At 39.8% G+C, this 22496-nt stretch overlaps 1 protein-coding gene across 7 annotated transcripts in view; it reads left to right on the top strand.

Moving 5' to 3' along the window:
- The window catches only part of LOC117453132 (ral guanine nucleotide dissociation stimulator-like), a 98032-nt gene extending 76700 nt beyond the window's left edge, over window positions 1-21332 (top strand). For 5 of the 7 annotated variants that reach the window (XM_071204334.1, XM_034092012.2, XM_034092011.1 and 2 more), the window contains 11 exons: window positions 2346-2423; window positions 3310-3396; window positions 4737-4769; window positions 4876-4997; window positions 5124-5219; window positions 6107-6320; window positions 6403-6474; window positions 8003-8047; window positions 10037-10297; window positions 11253-11367; window positions 16065-21332. In XM_071204334.1, the coding sequence (XP_071060435.1) occupies window positions 2346-2423; window positions 3310-3396; window positions 4737-4769; window positions 4876-4997; window positions 5124-5219; window positions 6107-6320; window positions 6403-6474; window positions 8003-8047; window positions 10037-10297; window positions 11253-11367; window positions 16065-16240 (1299 nt within the window). In that variant the 3' untranslated portion in view covers window positions 16241-21332. The remainder of the gene's footprint in view (window positions 1-2345; window positions 2424-3309; window positions 3397-4736; window positions 4770-4875; window positions 4998-5123; window positions 5220-6106; window positions 6321-6402; window positions 6475-8002; window positions 8048-10036; window positions 10298-11252; window positions 11368-16064) is intronic. The other 2 variants (XM_034092013.2, XM_034092009.2) reach the window with 1 other exon arrangement.
- Window positions 21333-22496: the final 1164 nt, after the last annotated feature.

Here is a 22496-nt window from a genome sequence, read left to right as displayed (position 1 = left end):
TTGCCCTCAGTATTGAGTATGTGAGTCGCTTTGGATAAAAGCGTCTAATAAGTAACATGTAATGACACAGCATATTCTCATGTGGTCTTAAGAAGCGACATTTAAGTACTGACAAAACATAACTTTTATAATCATTTAAGAACATTTTATTTATCAGATTAAATTGCCGTTTAAATGTGTACCTCTTAATCATCATTAAAAGCACTCTATTATGCTTTTTAGTGTCCCCTCCCTCCATTGGACTCCTTTGTTTACTTCCTGAACATAGTGGCATCACTGTGTAACACTTGCGCTTCTATTGGCTAGCGCTCAAACATATTGTACGGTTAGGCTAAGGGGCGGGACATCTCTAAGCAGTTGACCAATCACAACACAGCTGACCAATCAGAGCAGACTGGGCTCTGGTTTCAGACAGAGGGTGAAAGGAGGTGCTGCAGCACAGGCAGCATGAGAACAATAAAGAGCTTTTTGAACATCAAAGTGTGAAAACATGTCACAGTAGAGACACTACATGCTGATATACACCTGAAGATGAGCAGAATAGGACCCCTTTAAACCGCTATTTTATGCAATTGACTTTTTTATTAGAAACAAGACTTTGCTCTCTAGTTATTATTCAAGTGTACAATATAAAAAAGAATGGCACAAGACATGTTTATTTTTGATGTTACTACCACATATCGTAGTTTGCTGTGGAACAGTGAGGGAATCCCCAGTGACGTCAAGAGGAGATGGAAACCTTTGGCATGTGTAGATAAAGCTCTGATCCGACGCCGGTGTGAGAGCACCTTGGGGCGTCGACTCTCTCTCTCTCGATCTGCTCAGGCCAGGCTGCGCTCACTGGGATTGCTCAGCTCCAGTCACAGAAGGCTGCAGCAGCGTTACATCATTCTGAGGAAGGTGACGGGGGGTGCATTTCCCCCCACTTGTTGCTCCTACAAAGAGAACTCGTTTCAAGAAAATGTGGTCATTCATCTTTATGCTTTGTAATTATAGGATCGTCTTTCTTCTTTGGTGCACTTGCCATACAAAGTGCACATTTAATTTAAAACGTAGGTTAAGGGTCTCTTTTTGGAAGCTTTTGGAAGTGTATCAAGCGGATATCCACAACAAATCCATGAAGGGAGGTTCCCACTGGATGACCTCAAGGGCCTGACCTCTATTCATGTTAAAACAGTGAAACGAGTTTGAAAACAAATATATTTAGCGGTTGCAAAATCTTGTAAAAATAAGCCTAATGATTTGGCAAAGCCTTGCAGACTTTACTCAGTGATTAAAGTAAGTATTTACATCGATTTTGAATTAGATCTAAAATCAAAGTGCTTTGCTACATTGCTGGCTTCCCCTTTTAAGCATTCGCATAATGGATATATAATATTTGTTATTGTCGGATAATATCACACTGTGTGTCTTAAAAATACTTGAAATTCATTTTGTTCATATGTGTTTTGGAAACATCAGAAATATACAGTACAAGCCAGCTTTAAACTTGGCTGTGTGTGGCAGAGTTCTTCACTTTGATTCAGCCCAGAATTGAGATATGTATTTTTTTCAAGTTAAATTAGACACAAAAGTTGTTGAAAAGCGTAAACTGTTCAGCTGCACTCCAGTTCATAGAGCAGGGGGTCCGCGGGGTCTTAAAAAGTGTTACAAGTTGATCAATCAATTTAGTGAAAATGAAGGCTATTAAAAAGTATTAAACGGCATTTTCCAAGGTATTACATTTTGTAGCTTGTTTTCAATAAGTATATAAATGGTCCAGAGAGGTTGTATTCTACAGTCTGCCTGAATGTAATCATGGCGTAGGTGTGTAGTGTGATTCTGTAGTTTATTGATGGCATCCCGTTGGCTTGGACGTCATCTGAACAGGACATCGCACGCTCACTGCTTGATCGCGTGCGAAGGTCCGTTTACGCCGGTTGCTAAGCAACATCGTTATGGGGAAATGCAAGTCTGCGTCCAAATGGTTGGACGATAAGGAGGAAGGACAATCCATACTGTATATAGTCAATGTGAGGTAAAGTGTGTCGCCAAGGTAACCAGTTAGAACTCGAAGTGGCGATGAGGTCTTAAAATGTGTGGGAAGGGTCTTAGAAAAGGTCTTAAAGGTGTTACTTCAGGGTTCCTGCATAGACCCTGCTGCAGAGGGACGAGTGGGTTATCGCCTGAAAAATAACAAGAAAAGATTGGTGTTGGCTCTTTATCAATGTTCATTTGTTGTTGTTGATGGAAGACAATAAAGCCCAGTATGTGAAATGTGTAACAGGATTTGAAGAGTAGCACAGAATGGTTTCCTTCTTTGTGAAATTAACATAACATTAACATACTCTGTTGTTATTTTGCAGGAGGGCACTTCAAAGTTTGCCACTTTGGAAACTAACCCCAAACGAGCTCAGAGGAGACAGCAGCAGCAGAGAGAACTGGTGAGTCCATGAAACATCAGAAGTATATCTATATCTTTTTTTAAATAAGTTAAGCCTCTGCTATGTGTGGTTGTTCTCACACATTCATCCATTGTGTGCAAACAGCCCCCTCCAATGGCAAGTGGAGTCACTGCACTCTTGGAGTAAATACAGAGAACTGAACTGGAACAGTGAGGAAATCCATCACTTATCAAGATACTGATCGTAGATAATCAGCCACTTTAGTTTGACCTGCAAAATATGGACCAATTAAAGATACGGATGACATCCATCACAACGTTGTGATGGAATGGTCCAGGAGAATCTGAAACTCAAGACAAATTATACTCATGTGTTCAGATACGGAACATCAAGTTATCAAGAGCTCTTTATCCTTAACAACTTGACATATATACATATATAAGCGTCTTTGGGTTCAAGAAAAGCGCTATAGAAATATAATTTGTTATTATTATTATTATTATATATATAGTCCATATAAATGTCTTTGTTTGTATTGGATGTTGTCTACTTAGTGGCTTGTTTTATGCTCTTTTTTTGTGCTTCTTGTATTTTTTCCCCCTTTTTTATGTTAATGTCTTTAGTTTAGTTTAGAGGAGGTCTGTTGTATCGGTTCACGACCTCTTGAACTCTCCTGGCAAGTCTCGAAAGGATACCAGTATCTGGATGTTATGCAATCTTTTGTGTGTGCAAAAAAACGAATATTAAAAAAAGGTTGTCGTAGTAACTGCATAGAACAAGTTTTTGAAAAGTGCTAAATATGTCTTTTATCTCATGCACTTGTGTGCCTCTCTGCCATGAACACATGTTAACCTCTACATCCAAGTGTCTCAGCCTCCATGTTTCCTACCTCTGCTGACTGCCCTCTGTCCTGCTGTGTGAGCAGGGAGTGATGCAGGGGACCATTCCCTACCTGGGGACCTTCCTGACGGACCTGGTGATGATGGACACTGCCATGAAGGATTACACCGAGGTTAGACATCTGACTTTACTCTTATATATTTGTATTAAGGCCTTGTGTCCACACAGCGTCACAAGACCACCAGTGTTGGGGGTAGAGCGTTACTGTAATCAGATTACATTTGAGTCGCATAGCAGAGAGCTTGTTGCGGCAGGATCGAGAAGGAAATGTTGCCCGTTACGACACGTTATCTGGATCTGTGCTGATCAAAGCATAAATTAGGTTTAAATGTATATTGTTATTTTTCATTTGATTTGTGGTGCATCTCAGGTGATGTTAAAGAGTAATCCAAAAGTAATCTAACTATTACGGCCCGTCCACACAGCGGCGTGCGTTGAAGCTTCCAACGCTTCTGCCCATTCACTTTGAATGGGGTGACGTCACTTTTAGCCGAACTGCATTTTGGGAAGCGACGTGGAGCGTTGCTGGCGTTGCTCGCTTCAAAAGTTGAGCAATGTTCAACTTTTGACGCCTCGACGGAAGCGTCAGCCAATCGAATCATATGCCAGTACAAGCTCTAGCCAATCAAACCGCTGCTTGTGTGTCTGGGGCGGGAGATTCATGTGATTGGTTGTTGGTCGAGTGTCAGACACGCCCGCCGTGTGGACGGGCCGTTAGTGTAACTAAGTCCTTTCAGCAGTGAGTAATTGAGTATTGTAAGGCATTACTTTTGTTTTTAAAGTTACTAGTAATGTGGAATGCATTTCTTGTTTAGAGTAACTGACCCAACACTGTGTAAGACAAGCTAGCATCCCCCCTCAGGTCGTATGTGTGCTTTGTGTTAGCAAAGCCCTAAACCAAGCTCCATTCTGAAAACAAGCATTTTAAAAGGATGGTTTATTGTCTTCTTGCAAACAAGCCACGATAAGTTGAGATGTATGTTTTCTCAGACTTTGTATAAATTAGCTTCACAACTCAGTCTGACAGCCATTGAGCAAGGAAGACGATTCGTGCACAGCGACAAAAGCGAGCTAAACTAGCAGCGGCTTCTGTCCGACGATCTGCTTAAAGAAGCTTTTTGGTCATTGTTTTGACAGTTTCAGTCTGAAAGACACGACAAAAACCAGCTTCTTCTCCAATTTCTACAGTCATTGCCATTTTTCTGAAAGGTTTAAATATTTTCAACTAGAATCCTTCGGGGGGAAAGCACAAAGGAACCGAGAAAAGACGCTGGGTGCAGTGCTTTTTCATTATGCAGCCGCATTCAACGGCAAGCACTCTCTCCTCATGCTAAACCATTTTTAAAAGATGCTGGCGCTCAGAAGAAGGCGCTACGTGGACACAGGCCCTTACTTCCTCTTTGGCATGTTCACATTTTTTTAACATCCCATTTTTCATGTTTTCTATTTCAGGGTGGTCTGATCAACTTTGAGAAGAGAAGAAAGGTGGGTCAAACTTACCTAAAAGAACAGAAGAAACAAAGTGGCTCCCAGTTCAGATCACACGAACTGGTTCTTAACCCCCCCTTGCTCTCTTCTGGTTGTTTTGCAGGAGTTTGAGGTGATAGCTCAGATCAAGCTGCTCCAGTTAGCGTCCAACAACTACAGTTTCACTCAGGACAGCCACTTCAGGGAGTGGTTCGCAGGCGTGGAGAAACTCAGCGAGGCAGAGAGGTTAGTCTGTGGGATCAAGTCAAATCAGGACAAGTTTTACTACGTGAGGTGTTGAAGGATTCAAGTGTTGTCCTTGAGATGAGTTCAGATTCATGTCCTCATCGTCCTGACTTCCTGTCCCCGCAGCTACAATCTGTCCTGTGAGATCGAGCCGCTGTCGGAGTCGGCCAGCAACACGCTCAGAGCCAAGAAGAACGGAGGAATCATGAAGCGCTGGAGCGAGTGAGTGACGGAGCTCATCGGAACTGAGGGGCCGACGCTTATTTTTATTATCCATAAGCGGAGTCCACGTGCGGCATAGCAGCCAATACAAATCATCTTCCTCCTTCTTAATTATGACAATTATCAGAAATAATTCAAATCTGAGATATTTGGTTTTGTAACAATGGCTCCATTTTTAGAATGAAATTAAAGACATAAAAGAAATTGGAAAAAAATATTTATATGAACCTAATAAGTCAAAGTAAAGTGTCCAATAAAAGATACAAATTGAATAACATATGTATATAAACCAAATAGGTTAAAGTAAGAATGTGCATTTGAAAGATAAGATTAAATTAAATTGGGATAATTATATAAACATAAGGAGCTTAGAAAATATAAAAGTATATAAACATTAGAAGTTATAAAAAGGGAAATACAAAAATAAAGATATTAATATGTCTATTTCTAATGTCCAATAAAAGATACAAATACAATTAAATGTTTATTTAAATAAAAAGTTTAAGTAAGAATGTGAAATAAAAAATAAATAAAAATAGAAAGAATATTTTTACGTAGACATAAGAAGTTAAAGTTGAATGTTCTCCAATAGATTACAAAAAAATAAGAAAGGAATACCGATATTTGTTTATATTCTAATTTAAAGAAAGAATGTGGAATAAAAGGATGAATACAAAGATAAGTTAAAATACAATTAACAATAAAATAACAAATAGAATGAAATATTTCTATAAATATTAGAAATTAAAGTAAAATGTCCATTAAAAGATATATAAAAAAAGAGATTAAATATTGAAACAAAAAGCAGTTGAGCTGCACAGTATAAAAGTGCTGCTGATGGTGAAGTAAGTCCTACTTAAAGTGTCCCCTCATTATTTCTGTTCCAGCCGGCAGTTGACGGAGGCCGGCTGCAGCGGCCCCCCCGGCTCTCATTCCAAGTCCTTCGACCACTCGCACTACAGACCGTACCAAGGAGGCGGGGGGGGCGGGGGGGACAGCGGGGACGCTCTCAGCGTCACCTCGGTCAGCTCCAGTGGTTCGGACCTGGAGGACGTGAACCCCAGCTTCCTGTCAGATTCTCCGGAGGGACACGAGAGAAAGGTGAGGAGCAAAGACCAGCGTAAGAGACCTTTATTTTGTTTTGTGTACAAAAAGTAAAATATCTCCGTCTCTTTCTCTGTAGACGTCGACTCCCTCTGTGAAACTTACCGTCTCTGCTTTAGGGAGGGAAGCTCTGGCAGCAGACACGTCAACGGTAACAAGTTTGACTTTTCTATTTGTACTTTTATACTTCAAATCAGATCAGGCGTGTTGGCAGGTGGAAGTATAGAGCCGTTTGGTAGTTATAGTGAACATCCAAATTTAATTTCTTTAGGTTTTGTCTGACATAATCAGTCATTTGGAGACATCACCTTGAGGCTGTGGGAAATCTGTAGTCTAGACATGTTTACATCCTAAAGGACTCGCCTATAAAGTGGTACCGCAGCAGTCTAGTGAAGATATATAGATATTAGATAAAGAAAATTAAGCAATAGAGTCAGGCTAGTTTCCTAGTAGTAAGCTAAAAAAACAAACACTACATTTGCCATAATGCTGCTCAATCTCACAGCCCTTCATCAGAGCTGGGAGCGCCTATCGCTTTTCCAATCAGCTTTACATAAAACCACGCCCACTTCCATATGACACAAACCTTGACGCTGTTACCCCGGTGTAGCATTTAAGCTAGAATCCAACTATCTAAATGACTTGGAAGGCACTGAATAGTCTGACTCCTCAGTAGGTCTCAGATCCTTTATCTTACACTGCTTGCTCTTTGAGTTCCTCGGGCAGGGGCCTCCTAAGAATAACCGTCAGGGCATATACATCAGTGGCTTCTTTAAATCTAGGCCCAAAACATGCTTGTATCCCACTGCTTGCCCTCCTGATTGTCACCTGATTCTTTGCATTCTTTCTAATGGGTCTTACTGTCTCAGGGGCCGTACTCATGAGCGCATTTTGCAGTCGTGCTCAAACATGAGAGCAACGCCGCCTCTGTGCACCAGTGCTCTTTTTTCCAATGCACGAGCATGCGTAACCATGGCGCTACCAGGATTGAAAATAGTTCAACTTTTTTCATGTGATGAAGAACATCCAATCGCAGCAAGAGATGTCTGTATTTCCGTAAATACTACTGTACGGCAAATATGGAGAAGATAATTTCATTAATTTCAGTGCAGGTCTATCGTAACCCTGACTTTAAGATCTGTCCGTTGTGTCACCATATTCATTCTATGAGCACCGCTGCTAAAATATCACAAGACCATTAATATCATCGGCTCTGGTGCTGGTGTCCGGCACACACACACAAACGCAACCCACTCAGAGCGTAGCGTAGCAGAGGCAGAAACAGACGATATTTTAATATAACTTTAAAAAACAACACCTTGAAAAAGTTCAGCACAAGAGTAGACATCCAGAGCCCGGCCGACGTGGTAAAGAAACCCTCATGTGTACAGCCCCCTTATTTGTCTGTATCTTTTAGTTCTTGGCTTTGTTTTGTGTTTTCATGTAAAGCACTTTGTAACATGTATTTTTTAAATCATGAACTAATGAATAAACATGTATAGCTTCTAGGAGATCACCTTATTTCAGAAAACACCATTTTTCACAGCAGAAAAAGTGATTAAAGATCATTTTAAGAGAGAGACAACGTTACTATTTACATTTAAACGCCGTTATTGTAAATTCTTCAGCTAGTTTGACTCCATGCATACGAGGCTCTGATGTGTGTCCCTTTGATTCAGGTGACGAGTCAGGACAAGACTCCATCCGTCATCAGGAAGGAATTAGTATGTTGATCTTTTAGTACTTTTATTTTGTTATTGCTGTTTTTTGTTTTAATGTGAAGCACTTTGTTGGATAAGTGCAACTGTTTGAAGGTATTACTGTTATTAATATCATTCTTATAAAGTGGAATTAGCAAGCTAGCTAACTCGCCTGCAGCTAAATTAGCATCAAAATAGTGATTCGTCCGAACTTTTGTCACAGTATAAGAAAGCATAGATAATCATTCAAACACCATCGCCGCTGTGGCTCAGGAGCCAGAGGATGACCTCCAATCGGTAGGTTGGTGGTTCAATCCCAGCTCCTGCAGTCGACGTGTCCTTGGGCAAGATATTTAACCCCAAATGTGGGATTGCCAGCCTTGAGTGAATGTGTGGGAATGTTAGTCTCCCTAAACATTTGAATCAGAAACCTTTTTAATGTGTTGGAGCAAAGGGGACAGTGCAGAAAAGACAACCTAAAAGACTAGACTGACATATTAGAGGTAAGCACACATTGATCAAATTACTACACATTCACAGTATGAAAGATAAGTAGCGCATTATAAAAATAGGTGAACATTTAAAAAAGTAATAAAGTCGCAGCCAGTGATAACAGTAGTAAGACATTAACTGTATAATCCACAATAAATGCCGACTTGAAAAAGCTCTTTGAAGAGTCGCAAAGACAGGAAAAACTGTATATAAATGTAAATGTACCATTTAGCCAATCAGCTGTGTCAGGCTTTCATATTATGGAAGATGGAGTGGTTTTATCTGTTGTGGGTTGGAAAAGTGAGAGGGGCGACGTCACGTGGTTAAAGGTTAAAACTGTTAATCCCACATCTGAGGCTGAGCAGCACTCTTAGAGACAAGTGAGCAAATCTTGATATGTAAAATTGATGGAGTAGTAGTTAAATGAAGAGGAATAGAGTGGTGCAGTCATGGATGTATGAAGAGAACTGGATCCAGCGTTGGAGGCGTGACCCCTTTCATTCCTATGCAAATTGCTCAGTGGCCCATGAAGTCAAAATGACCTGACTCTCAAGAGCAAAAGTACCCGTATCTGGGTCCATAGAGCACCTCATTTTGCTTAAACCCTCCTCCAAACGAAAAGCCCTCATGGCCAATCTAGGCTCGGTCAGATGAACGGAGTGGAAACATTAGCTTTTAGCTCACCTTAATAATTTAAATATGGGCTATACACTTTTTCCTGCTGCGTTGTTTATTGGTTTAAAAAAAAATATCCTCTGATTAGCAGCAACTCATTCCCAATGTTAGTCAATGGGAATAAGTATTTTTGGGCTAAAACAACATCACAAACTGACATGGAAGTTGTATTACAACTGTTTGGCCACCAGGAAAATGCCAGCATCCAGCACACTTCCCGGAGGCCTGGGTGTATTACATATATCCCAAAACCTGGAAATGACTTTTGGCATTTCACCACTTCCGGTTCCGTTTCCTCGTAGTTCCTCCGAACATGTTTTGGTTAGAAGCCAGAAATAAAATCTATGTTTAACACAAGCTGAAGAGATTTTAAAGTGTTGTTATACTTCTATGTGTCATAAAAACAGGAGTTGCTAACAAATGACTAAAAGAGACAAATAAACGTAGTCTCGCTGAGCATTAGCCGCCTTTAGCTTAGCGGTGGTGATGCACAGCCATGCAACCGTGCTGTCGTTTGTTTATAGCCTAATGTTAGCTTTTTACTTCTGCTGATTTCATTTACGCTTCAAAAATCATAAAGTGTTCTTAATATGTACAGATTATGCTGCTGAACAAAAATGTTAAGTATCACATATCCGTGTTTGCCACAGAGTTTATTTGGACCAATATTCAGAAATCCAATGTAAAAATCCCATTACTTTTTACGGGGCCCTTGCGATGCTAGCGTGCTGGTCGGCATACACAAATCCCCCCTCACTGCACCCCTCTACGCATGATTAGAACAGCGCCAGCCTCCTGTGTGTCCAGCGATGTTCTGCCCTCACCCCTCCTCTGCTCTCCTCTCAGTTCTGGGAGTGCACGTCCCTCTCCTCCCTGGACACCTCTGGGAACAGCTCCGGCTCGGCCTCGGGCTCCAGCAGCGCCTCCTCCTCCTCCGTCTCCTCCTCCACCCCGCTGTCCGCCTCCCGCTCACACAAACGCTCGGTGTCGGCAGTGTCCAACTACTCCACCCTGTCGCTGCCGCTGTACAACCAGCAGGTGGATGACTGCTGCATCATCCGGGTCAGCCTGGACGTGGAGAACGGCAACATGTACAAGAGCATCCTGGTGAGGAAACGTGCAAAGTGTTCTTGTTGTAGAAAGTACATAATATGCATAACATCACGGTCTCTGAGTGATCTGCCTTGCTTTATATAGTGTTAGTTCCAGAGTATTCGTGTTAAATACAACTATAATACAGGATAACATGTGCTTAGCAAAACTCAGATGCTTTTATAACCTTTTGATACCTCTTTATTCATCCCTTTTTAATAGTAGCATATATTCCTAAAATCCTGTTTACATTATAGTCTACTCATTTTGCAATGACTCTATACCACAAATGTATTCAATGTTTTATTTATGTTATATTTATTCCCTGTATTTTGCAGGATTCATAAAATCCTCAATACAGTTTAAACGATTATATGCTTCGAATTCATAAGCATTTTTTATAAATAATTTTAAATCAATATAATAATTAAACTAATTAATTTAGCATTTCTAAAAATAATAAAATAGATGCGGATAATACAAATAAAAAATTAAAACATGTATATGCATACATAATAAATACAATGTAAGGAATTATAAAACAAATAAATCGCAAATTTATAAAAAATGAATAATATTAAGGGGGATAATTATAAAACAAATGAGAACATATAAATTAACAATTAAAAAATGTAAAAGTGATTAAACAAAAAATGTGCGAATACACACATAAAGGGGGATATAAAAAAAGGAGAGCATATATATATATAAATAAATACTACACAAATCTAAATAATTATTAAACTAATAAATTATTAATTATTTAAAAAAAATCATATCAAGGGGGGAAATTAAAGTATATATCTCTAAACATATGTATACCATTTGTTGTGACGAACCCTAACCCTCTTCACTGACTCAACCCGGAAACTATAGAACTAAAAGTGATGTTTATCTGAAACGGTTGAGACTACGGGCAGTTTGGCTCCGACAGAGACACCAGGCTCTGATGTGTGTCCCTCTGGTTCAGGTGACGAGTCAGGACAAGACTCCAGCCGTCATCAGGAAGGCGATGATCAAACACAACCTGGAGCGGGAGAAGACCGAGGAGTACGAGCTGATGCAGAAAATCTCTGAGGACAAAGGTGGAAACTTAAGACTCACACATTCTGACTCAAGATCTGCAAACCACAGCTAACTACATTTGATAATAACCTAACTTTGGACTGTTTTTTTCTAAAGATGTTTTGTATTAACATAGTTCTTTCTCCCACTATGCCACATTGCAGTTTGTGTACTGTTACTTAATATCCTATTGCAGGGGTACTCAAACTTTTTTATTAAAGGTCCACTTGTGAATTTCATACAAGGTCACTGGTCCGGATAAATGCCAGTAAAGTCCCACGGAGCGGAACGAAACTGAAATTAAGAAGCCGTTTCTTAAGGCTATGCATGGGGCCCTCTTGAGGGGGTTTCCCGACATGTCGTTGCAGTAAATTAAAGGGTGTTTCATGTTGTCGTTGCTGTGGACCTTCTTAATCTACCTTCTTTGGGGGCCCCCTTCTGGTCCAAGCACTTGCCTGCCTTGCCTGTCGGCAAACGGCGCCCCTGTATACACACACATTCAATACATACATACTTGGCTTGAACTAGTGGGAGAAATGGCGCTGTTTGTCTGTAGTCAATGCCTTGAACCTCGGCAAAAAAGGCATTAGAAAGTCAAGGTAAACTTGCGGTCTGCAATGCGTGTCACGCTCGCGCACACAAGTCAATCAATCAATCAATCAATGTTTATTTATATAGCCCAATATCACAAATGTTACATTTGTCTCAGTGGTCTTCACAGTGTGTACAGAATATCAGTATGACAATACGACACCCTCTGTCCTTAGACCCTCACATCGTACAAGGAAAAACTTCCAAAGAAAACCCAGTTTAAAGGGAAAAATGGGAGAAACCTCAGGGAGAGCAACAGAGGAGGGATCCCTCTCCCAGGACGGACAGACGTGCAATAGATTCCGTGTGTAAATTGAAAAGATAATACATTTGCAACATAGGTAGTCCAAATGTTTGGAAATGCATGTGTGTATAATAGGAAGATGAATCCACGAGGATATCCATCCAGGACCTATGATCCAGGACCACAGCCACGACTCAAGATCCAGCGCTCGCGATCCAGGACACAGGACCGCAGGATCATCCATGACTCCGGATCCCAGCGTATATAGACACCAAAAAGAAAGACATTTGGGGAAGCTGGGTTAATCGGAACATGAGTGTACACGGGTATAGACAGAGAGAAGGAAGAAGTAAGATGTCCCCCGACAAACTAAGCCTATATCAGCAAAACTAGGGGCTGAATCTAATCAGCCCTAACTATAAGCTTTATCAAAAAGGAAGGTCTTAAGCGCACTCTTAAAAACGGATAGGGTGTCTGCCGCCCGAACACAAACTGGAAGCTGATTCCACAAATGTGGAGCTTGATAAGAAAAGGCTCTGGCTCCCATTGTACTTTTAAAGATTCTAGGAACAACCAACAACCCTGCATTCTTGGAACGCAATGCCCTAGTAGGACAGTAGGGTATAATGAGTTCTTTAAGGTAAGATGGCGCCTGCCCATTAAGGGCTTTGTAGGCGAGAAGAAGAATTTTAAATTCTATCCTGTGTTCTATAGGGAGCCAGTGTAAGGCAGCCAGAACAGGAGTAATGTGGTCCCTTTTCCTAACTCTGGTTAGTACACGAGCCGCAGCATTTTGAATCAGCTGAAGCGACTTGATTGACTTCTTGGTACTCCCTGATAATAAAGAGTTACAATAATCCAGCCTAGAAGTAACAAATGCATGGACTAGTTTCTCTGCATCGTTTTGAGGCAAGATATGCCTGATTTTTGCAATGTTACGTAGATGGAAGTAGGCGGTCCTTGAAATTGATTTTATGTGGGCGTTAAAGGATAAATCCTGATCAAATATAACACCAAGATTCCTTACAGTCTCACTGGAGGCCAAATTAATGCCTATCCATAGTTAGTATGTCTTTAGATAATTTGTTTCGTAGATTCTTCGGGCCAAGTACAATAACTTCAGTTTTGGTCGTGTTTAACATCAAAAAGTTTAAGGTCATCCACGTTTTTAAGTCCTTAAGGCAGTCTTGAATTTTATTTAGATGATTAATTTCATCAGGCTTGATTGATAAATATAGTTGAGTATCATCCGCATAACAATGAAAGTTTACAGAATGATTCCTTATAATATTGCCTAACGGAAGCATATATAATGTGAACAAAATAGGTCCGAGCACTGAGCCCTGTGGCACTCCATGGCTAACTTTGGTTTGCGTGGAAGATTCATCGTTAACACGTACAAACTGAGAGCGTTCAGATAGATACGACCTAAACCAGCCTAAAGCAGTTCCCTGTATGCCAACTAAGTGCTCTAGTCTTTGCAATAGGATATCATGGTCGATAGTATCAAATGCAGCACTAAGATCGAGCAAAACAAGAATAGAGACAAGTCCCTTGTCTGAGGCTATTAGAATATCATTTGTGACTTTAACCAGAGCTGTCTCTGTGCTATGATGTGTTCTAAAGCCAGACTGAAAATCTTCAAATAAATCATTGTTTTTTAAGTAATCACACAACTGTTTTGCGACCGCTTTCTCAAGAATTTTTGAGAGGAACGGAAGATTAGAAATAGGTCTATAGTTGGCTAAAACCTCTGGATCGAGGTTGTGCTTTTTAAGAAGCGGTTTTATCACTGCTACTTTGAATGATTGTGGAACATAGCCTGATAATAAAGACATATTCATAATATTTAATAAAGAAGTGCTAATTAATGGAAAAACTTCCTTCAACAGCTTAGTTGGAATTGGGTCTAACATACACGTTGATGGTTTAGAAGAGAGAATCATTGAATGTAATTGTTCAAGGTTAATGGCTGAAAAGCATTCTAGTTTACTATCTAGTGTAATATTAGAACTTACGATTCCGGGAGCTGTTGATAACACTATACTGGTCGAAGGCAAGAGGTCATTAATTTTGTTTCTAAGAGTAACAATTTTATCGTTAAAAAAGCACATAAAATCATTACTACTGAGTGCTAAGGGAATAGAAGGCTCAATCGAGCTGTGGCTCTCTGTCAGCCTGGCTACAGTGCTGAAAAGAAATCTTGCATTATTCTTATTCTCATCTATTAATGAAGAGTAGTAGGCTGCTCTCGCTTTACGCAGTGCTTTCTTATATTCATTGAGAGTAATATGCCAAATTAAACGAGATTCTTCAAGTTTAGTGGAACGCCATATCCTTTCAAGTTGTCTAGACTTTTGCTTTATTTTGCGGGTTTCGGCATTATGCCATGGAGCTAATCTATGTTGTTTTATTTTCTTCTTTTTCAAAGGAGCAACATAATCTAATTTTATTCGCAGCGCATCTATAGCACTATCAACAACATGATCAATTTGGGGTGGTGTACATTTTGTATAAGTTTCCTCCCCTACATGCAGACATGCTATCGAGTTAAGTATTGGTTGAATCTCTTCCTTAAATGTGGCTATAGCACTAACAGATAGGTTTCTGCTGCAAGAGCTTTTGACTAATGCTTTGTAGTCTAGTAACAGTACTTCAAAAGTTACTAAGAAATGGTCGGATAAAGCAGGATTATGCGGTTCGACTAATAGTTGCTCAATTTCAATACCATAAGTCAGAACAAGGTCGAGAGTGTGATTATAACAGTGGGTTGGTTTATTTACACTCTGACAGAAACCAACAGAATCTAATATAGAGTTAAATGCAACAGTAAGGCTATTTTTATCATCGTCAACATGAATATTAAAGTCACCTACGATAATTACTTTGTCTGTTTTAAGAACCAAAGTTGATAAAAACTCAGAGAATTCTGATAAGAATTCTGAATAAGGACCTGGTGCACGATACACTGTAACAAATAAGATTGGCTGCAAAGTTTTCCAGGTCGGATGCGTAAGACTAAAACAAGTGTATATATATGCACGTTCATTCTCACAACGCGTCAGACACAAGAAAATATACATTAATTTACATCAGAATCAGAAAGTCTTTATTTCTTTATAATGGGACACAGGGTTCGGTCCGGATTGATTTGCAGTTCGGTCCAGATCCAGAAGCTCTGTCCTAGTGGGAAAAGGGAAAGACATAAGAGAGAAGCACATTTACACCAATAGAGCTTTTTGAACATTAAAGCATGTAAACATGTAGCCGTAGAGAAACTAAACACTAATATGAACCTGAAAATGAGCATACTAAGTCCTTTTTTTGTATTAATTCACTTTTATTTTTCTCACTTACGCAATCATACACCGTACAATCTGTAGTTAAAACATGATGTTCCTATCTCCAAAAAGACAATTCAATTAAATATTTACAAAATATATATTAAAACATTATAACGGACTAGTATGTTATGCAGAGAAAATCAACTGTAAACAATGAAAATGGTCAGACCATGATTGAAAAATAGGAAATATATAACCCGTACATATCAAGTATGCAGTGTGTTGCAGTTAGATGGATTATATATCATGATATCAATTATATATGATGTGATAGATAGTGAAATGCATTGTTTATCTATTAATCTTTTGATGATTTAGTCTGTGGGAGAGAAGATCCTACCTATAATCTAAACCTATTTAATGCACTACAGAAAGCATAATAGGGCCTCTTTAAACTAAATCATCTTTGTGGTTCTACATTTATACGAATGTCATGAGCCAATAATCACAACCATGCACTTTTGTTGTATTTCACTGTCAGTTCTCTTCAACACAATGGATCTTGCCTGACTTCATCTTGCTCCTTCTCATTCTGCAGAGCTCCGGATCCCGGACAACGCCAACGTTTTCTACGCCATGAACTCCACTGCCAACTACGACTTTGTGCTGAAGAAGCGCGGCCTGGCCCGGCCGATGAGGACCAAGAACGTGGCCAGCTCCACGCTGCCTCGCATGAAACAGAAGGGACTGAAAATAGCTAAAGGGATTTTCTGAAGGGAGAAACGCGCCACCTCCTGCCTCCCCTCCACCAACCCCTTTAACCCTCTCTCTGGTCTCCCACTCCTCAGAAGAAACATTTGTGTTCTGTCGGAGGCAAAAGTATCTGAGTTTTGGTTTTGATGAATGACCAACCTTTCTGTGGATGAGCAGAAAGCAGAGGAAGCACTTAGGAACAGCTGTCGCATCATCAGGACCCTTCAGGGCTTTATAAGGCGCGTGGAAACGTCCATGCTGTTTTTCACAAAAAGGACACGTTTGTGGAAAAAGTGTCGGTGAATGCTCGGCGGAGGGACCAGTCGAACACTCGGGGAAATGTCCCGTTGCTTGTGAAGAAGCGGATCCATTTCCTGTTTTTTCAGTGTGTTTACATCTTAACGCTCAGCTCTTACAGGTTTTCGTTCAAGCCTCTTGTTTGAGTTTTTAATCACCTTCGTTAAAATAATTTCAAAACCCCAGAGTTCCTCGGCAGCCTCGATCCCCGAACGCCACTCACCCTGTCACGGAGTACACACACGAACAACACAAAGCCGCCACGTACAGCTGAGCGTTTCGAATGTGTTTCGATTTTGTCAGGGAACTTTTTCTCATGAGTGTACCGCCGCCTTTTACCCCAGGTTCCTGATGTCGACAGTGTTTCTGGGACCGGGGCACTGAACCCCTCACGCTCCGTGGACGCTGGGACATTTTCCTTCGGCGTTTTACCACCAGTGCAGGGGAGCTGAACTCTTTTCAAATCTAAAAAGCTGCCATGTTACAAAAAAACGAAAACAAAAAGGTCGGAAATGGAAACATTGGCGTCAAAAAAATCCAGTGGGCACGGTCATGAATAACATGCTTCTTTTTATTTGTATTATTAATGAGTTGTAACCACTACACAGCGAAGGACGTGGCAGTGACTGGGACCCCAGCCCGAACGAGGGAAGAACAAGTGAGCAGAAAAGCAACCGAGTGTATATATCCATTAACACCAACTGTGCAGTATGTGCTTTGAAACGGACCATGAGATTTTTGTTAATAGACTTTGTCACGAGATCAACATTTTTAGCATCTCTCTGCTCTCATTTGGTGCTGCTAGTTATCCTCATCACTTCACGGATCTCTCTACTTCCTGACCGCCCGCCGCCATGTTGGAAGACGACACAAAACATCTCTTGTCCTCTGCGGGGGGAGACGTTATTAATATTAGTTTGCTGTTTTCCAAAAAATAATTAATATGGAAAACCATCACTACCAACAAAATAAAGATGGAGGAATGGTTAGGAAAACAACAAAAACTTGTTTAATAACACTAATGAATATTATTTGAATTTATTTTCCCAACATTTCTCAATAAATCATTTGATACAAATATGAGTAAAAAACCGAAAACATCCCAGTAACATTTGTATTACACATACACATTTTAATTTCTTTAAATTCCTTCCTTTTCCTGGCAAAAATAGGCTTCCATACGCCTGAGTGAAACCCTTTTCAAACAAAATGATTAGTTATGTTTCCTGAAATACTACAGTCGAGAAATTCGGGATACAAACCAATGAAAGAATAAACAAAAATCTGTTATTTTAGGAGCAAGCTGATGATTTGGTTTAACCCTCGACTGTTGCACGGGTCGAAGACCCTAACTGTGGTTCAGTTCTTCCAACATGGCGGATCATCCTTCATATCCATCCGTTCCAAACGTGCCATGCTTGGCCTAAGTCCTGCTGATTTATCCTGCCAGACGTGTTGAAATAATATTTTTTTTGATGATTTCCAGATCTGGAAAAGTTGTCAAAGTGCAGGAAAAGCTTCTTAAATCAGACGCAGTGCGTAGGAGGCGCTTCGGGGATGCTGCCAAAACTGCAAACGAGGGAACAAACTCCTCGCTGCTTTTTCTGTGCTTTCCGTGACGTGTTTCTTTAAAGGTTAAATCCAACCTAAAACAGCTAACCAGTTCTTGGTGATGCACGTCCCCTTTCCCACAAATACATTCCAACAACAGTAAACTCTTACTAAACTTTTTTTTTAAAGTATTCTGTACAGCTTCCCTCTGTTGATACACAGGTCACACGACTCAATTATTATCTCAAAGAAGAGGATTTAGGCTAATTTCCATCTGCAGTCCCTTTTCTGTTAATGTACCGTTAGCTAACCCCAAACCCAGTGAATATGCTCTTCACAAGGACAACATTAGTGGTTATTTCTAAAACAATGGGGCTTTTATTTCAGATAAAAGCAGCTTCTGATTTGAAACAGGCGGAGGATTTGAAAAAAATAACGGTTGTCTCTTACAGATTTTGTCAGCTGAAGCTTACCTCCAGCTTATGCATGTTTGTTTCCAATTGACTTGTGTAAGAACTGTGTAAAAGAGCTCTTAATTCTGCACTTATGCTTCATACATGACACTATGCTATGTTTCTTAGCATTCATACCCAGATGTATAAAGAGAACAGGGGCACGTGTTGAAGGCGGGACCCCGTTCTTTTCCGTAGAGTTGCCCTGTGGCGCATGAAGCCAAAATGGCCTGACTCTTGAGAGCAAACGTCCCCGTATCTGGGTCCATAGAGCGTGCGCACTTTTCAATAAGCCCCGCCTTCGATCTCCCGTGCTCAAACCGAGCACAATTAAGCACAGTTAACAACTTTTAAACCCTCATGATTTAAATAAGGGCTATTAGAGTGTTCCTACTGGGTAGTTGATTTAGTTTTAAGAAAATTATACTGATTTACTGACGTCTTTTTTTCAATGTAAGTCAATGTGAAGAAGTATTGTTGGACACAATGACGTCACGGACTTACAATTAAGTTGTAGTACCATCGTTTGGCCACTAGGAACAATTTCTTCGATGTCTGGCGCAATTCCTGGGGGCTTGGTGCATCCTTTATAAATCTTTTCACTTTAAAGATAAGGACTAAACAACATTTCTGAAAAAATAATTGCCTACAGTAACCTGTAGTTCCACAGAATCTTGTTGTGCTCTTTGACCCTGAAGGTAACGCGCCGTTACTACTCAAGCCTTAAGTCAAGCCAGCTTCTGACTACATAAACATGTTGCACAGCATCCTGGGAAATGTAGGAAATGACAGCATATGGGAAAGTGGTTAAACCAAATGCTGAAATATATCGAAGGTTGGATTTTTCCTTATTTGTTCATACACACTACATTCGCCTGGATTGCGACCATGTGTTGCCTTTTTATTTTTTATTTCCACCTGCATGAGTTCATAATTCTCCAAACAATCAAATGAATGAATTCCCCCCATTAAACGTGTGATAGCGAAATTGTGAGGACAGCAGAAGCTGGACGTTGTTCACGGCGGTACAATTCTCGCTGTGGAACATAGACCATTGACCTTTCACTTGATCGGCGCTTCATGTTGAGCACTGTGAACAAAAAAAAAGAAATCGCCTCGCTCCCGCTTAATTGTGTCATAGTGAACATTTGCCCTTCACTTATGTTGTTGGCGACCCTCCATGTGCCAAAAATGAAAAAGAAAAGAGAAAAAAATGTTGCTTTTTAACAGACGAGTCCTCTGCCTTTCACAGTGAGGAAAAAAGATTTGTATGTTTACTGTCGTTGCATTTTTCTGAAAAGACAAAAAAAAAGGTGAGAAGAACACTGTGGACCGTTTCCCATGTGGAAATTAGACTGTAGTCCGAGAAACTTGAAGCAAAGATGTTTGTGCGGAGCGTCAGATGAAGCTGTTGTAGAAACCCCACGTCTTCTTTAATGTCTTTTCTGCCGCTAATTTTGGAAATATTCAAAAGTGAAGGGGCTTTGCTAATATGATCTTGCGTTTCCAAACATAAACTAGGTTATTATTTCCAACTAAACTCTATGTCTGAGATGCATTGTATAAAAAATGTTTGGTTAAGAATCTCATTTATTTTTACTTTTCTTACACACCTCATCGAAAACACCTCTTGAAAAACGATGAGACCCGTCGTGAAGACCCTACGAACATGTTACAAACATTTTCCGATGCAGTGAAAAGCCTTTTTCAGTGGTATAGACATTTATTAGAGGTTTGTTAGAATTCCTCCTCCATTAGTTCAAACTGTAACAGGACCGTTAATGCTTCAAGGTCCTCCTTAATGTCACAAATTGTTAATAGACTAAGGACGAGAATCACTACAGCATAATCTGCTATTGCACTTTTGTTCAATCTGAAACATTCCATTTTAAATTGCTTACAGATTCTTAAAAAAATACACATTTTGTCAAGGTTATTGTCTTTATTTCCCAGAAAATCACCCTCACCCACAATTTGTTATCAAGTAATCCAAGTTGTATTGCACCTTTGAATGCAGATTGGTGCAATTGAATACCGTGAAAACAAAAATAAAGACAACACAAATTGTAAATGAGAACATTTTAATAAAGAAAACGATTTAAAAGAAAAGTAGAAAATGAAATCTAGATTATTCAAATAATAAATAGTATATAATATTAATTTCACATCATAAATACGATCAAATAATAATAAATAAAACAATTCTATAAATTATTATTAATCGAAGGCCTGTCTAAATAGATTTTTAATTTTACGTGTAAAGATTTCGACTGATTTTGTCTCAATACTTAACATTTTAAAAACGATTCCTTGTTGTCCTTGTTTTCCCACAGTCACACGTTTCTGCAGCAGCTCCATCTCCATATTACGCGTGTTCTCAAAAGCATTGTGCACATGAGTGGAACTTTAAATGAGCTGACCCCCCCCCCCCCGAGTGTTTCTGTGCTGATGAGGTTGATGTTGGACTGGTTTGTGTGTCGTCGTAGCCCGTGGTGAAATTACGTACCTTTTTTGTGATTTGACCTGATTCTGTGCGAGTTTGAACAAAAAGGCTGCGTTTACAAGAAAATAAAACCAGCTGGCGTGGTGTGTGTGTTTTTTATTTCTTGTTTTGTTCCCCTGAACTATGCTCGGGTGCCATTTTCCATTTTAACGAAAAGAATTTCCGAACTTTTTCTAACTGCAGTGTGTTTTTCATTTTATTTTTCCTACTTTTCCCAAGAACACAAAACCTGTGTAAAAAAAGAACCTGTCCTTGATTTTGTCTTTGTTTATTTATTAATTTGTATATAAAGATTTTGTTTTGCAATGTACATTCTTTCCTTTCTTGGTTATAGATTAATATATTCATGTATATACGAATAAACATTAAGTTTATAAAATGAATAAGACTCTTTACCTTTATTATTGTGTTTGGCAAAGATGGAGATTTAAGGGAGGGGTGAAAAAATAAGGATGCCAAACTCCTGAATATATTGTTAAAAATCACAAGACAACAAAATCATGTAGTAATGTGTGGAGTTGTACCTTTTTAGAATTCAGATGTGTTGGCAAATTATTCTTTTTATTTGCTCTTAAAACTACCCAATCGGGGTACTTTCCCAACCCAGCGCTGGTTAAATATTGGACAGAACACACGCTGGGTTAATCACAACAAAGGCTTGAGAGCACAGCATCCCATCTTGAAGCAGTAGCACGAACGGGCACGAACGGGCACGACCTGGACGATTTGGCTTGCTCCAAATACTCTACCATGTTAGTTCCGACCTATGATGAGAAAGAAAAGAAACAAGATAAGTATTTCTACCGGTGCAGAGAAATTGTCATCAGCTCTCTACTGAAGCTCTTTCAACCCCCTCCCACCCCATCAGCTGATTTAAGAAAGAAGCGTGACAGCCCTAAATTCAATGGCGTGGTCTCAAACAATTTATTCTGGGTGCGTGGCTAGTCTTATGTGTGGTCTGTGGTTTATACATCCCACGTCGATATGGAGTAACAACTTACACCGAGTTACAACTTGTAAGAATAGTGCTTCATGAAATGAGTATTCTGACAAACGTTAAGCTGTGTCACTCATTCCACGAATACAATCTTTAGAAGTTGCACCTCGTTGTAAAGAGAAATCAGGCTTTCCAACAGTGTAAAAGAATAATTGGAGTCATTTCATGAATTTATATTTGAATTTCTGTTCAAAGGTAAATTACTTACAGGCTTAACATCAATGAAGAATCTCTTTGATTCTTCCACACTGGCGCGGACCAATTTTCTGCCCTGTTTATAAACAGGTGGAGGGAGCATGACGGGCAGCAGCATCAGGGCTACTTCTCCCCTGGCATCTTCATTTCATTTCAAACCTTTATTTATCCAGATTGGTCCCATTGAGATCATAGATCTCTTTTTCAAGGGAGACCTGCAGCATATAGGTTCCACATGAAACATAAAACAATAAAGGACATTATACATTATATTTACAGGAT

The sequence above is a fragment of the Pseudochaenichthys georgianus genome, chromosome 9, assembly GCF_902827115.2.
Source record: "Pseudochaenichthys georgianus chromosome 9, fPseGeo1.2, whole genome shotgun sequence".
NCBI lineage: Eukaryota > Metazoa > Chordata > Actinopteri > Perciformes > Channichthyidae > Pseudochaenichthys > Pseudochaenichthys georgianus.
This window is presented reverse-complemented; position numbering and strand designations above follow the sequence as displayed.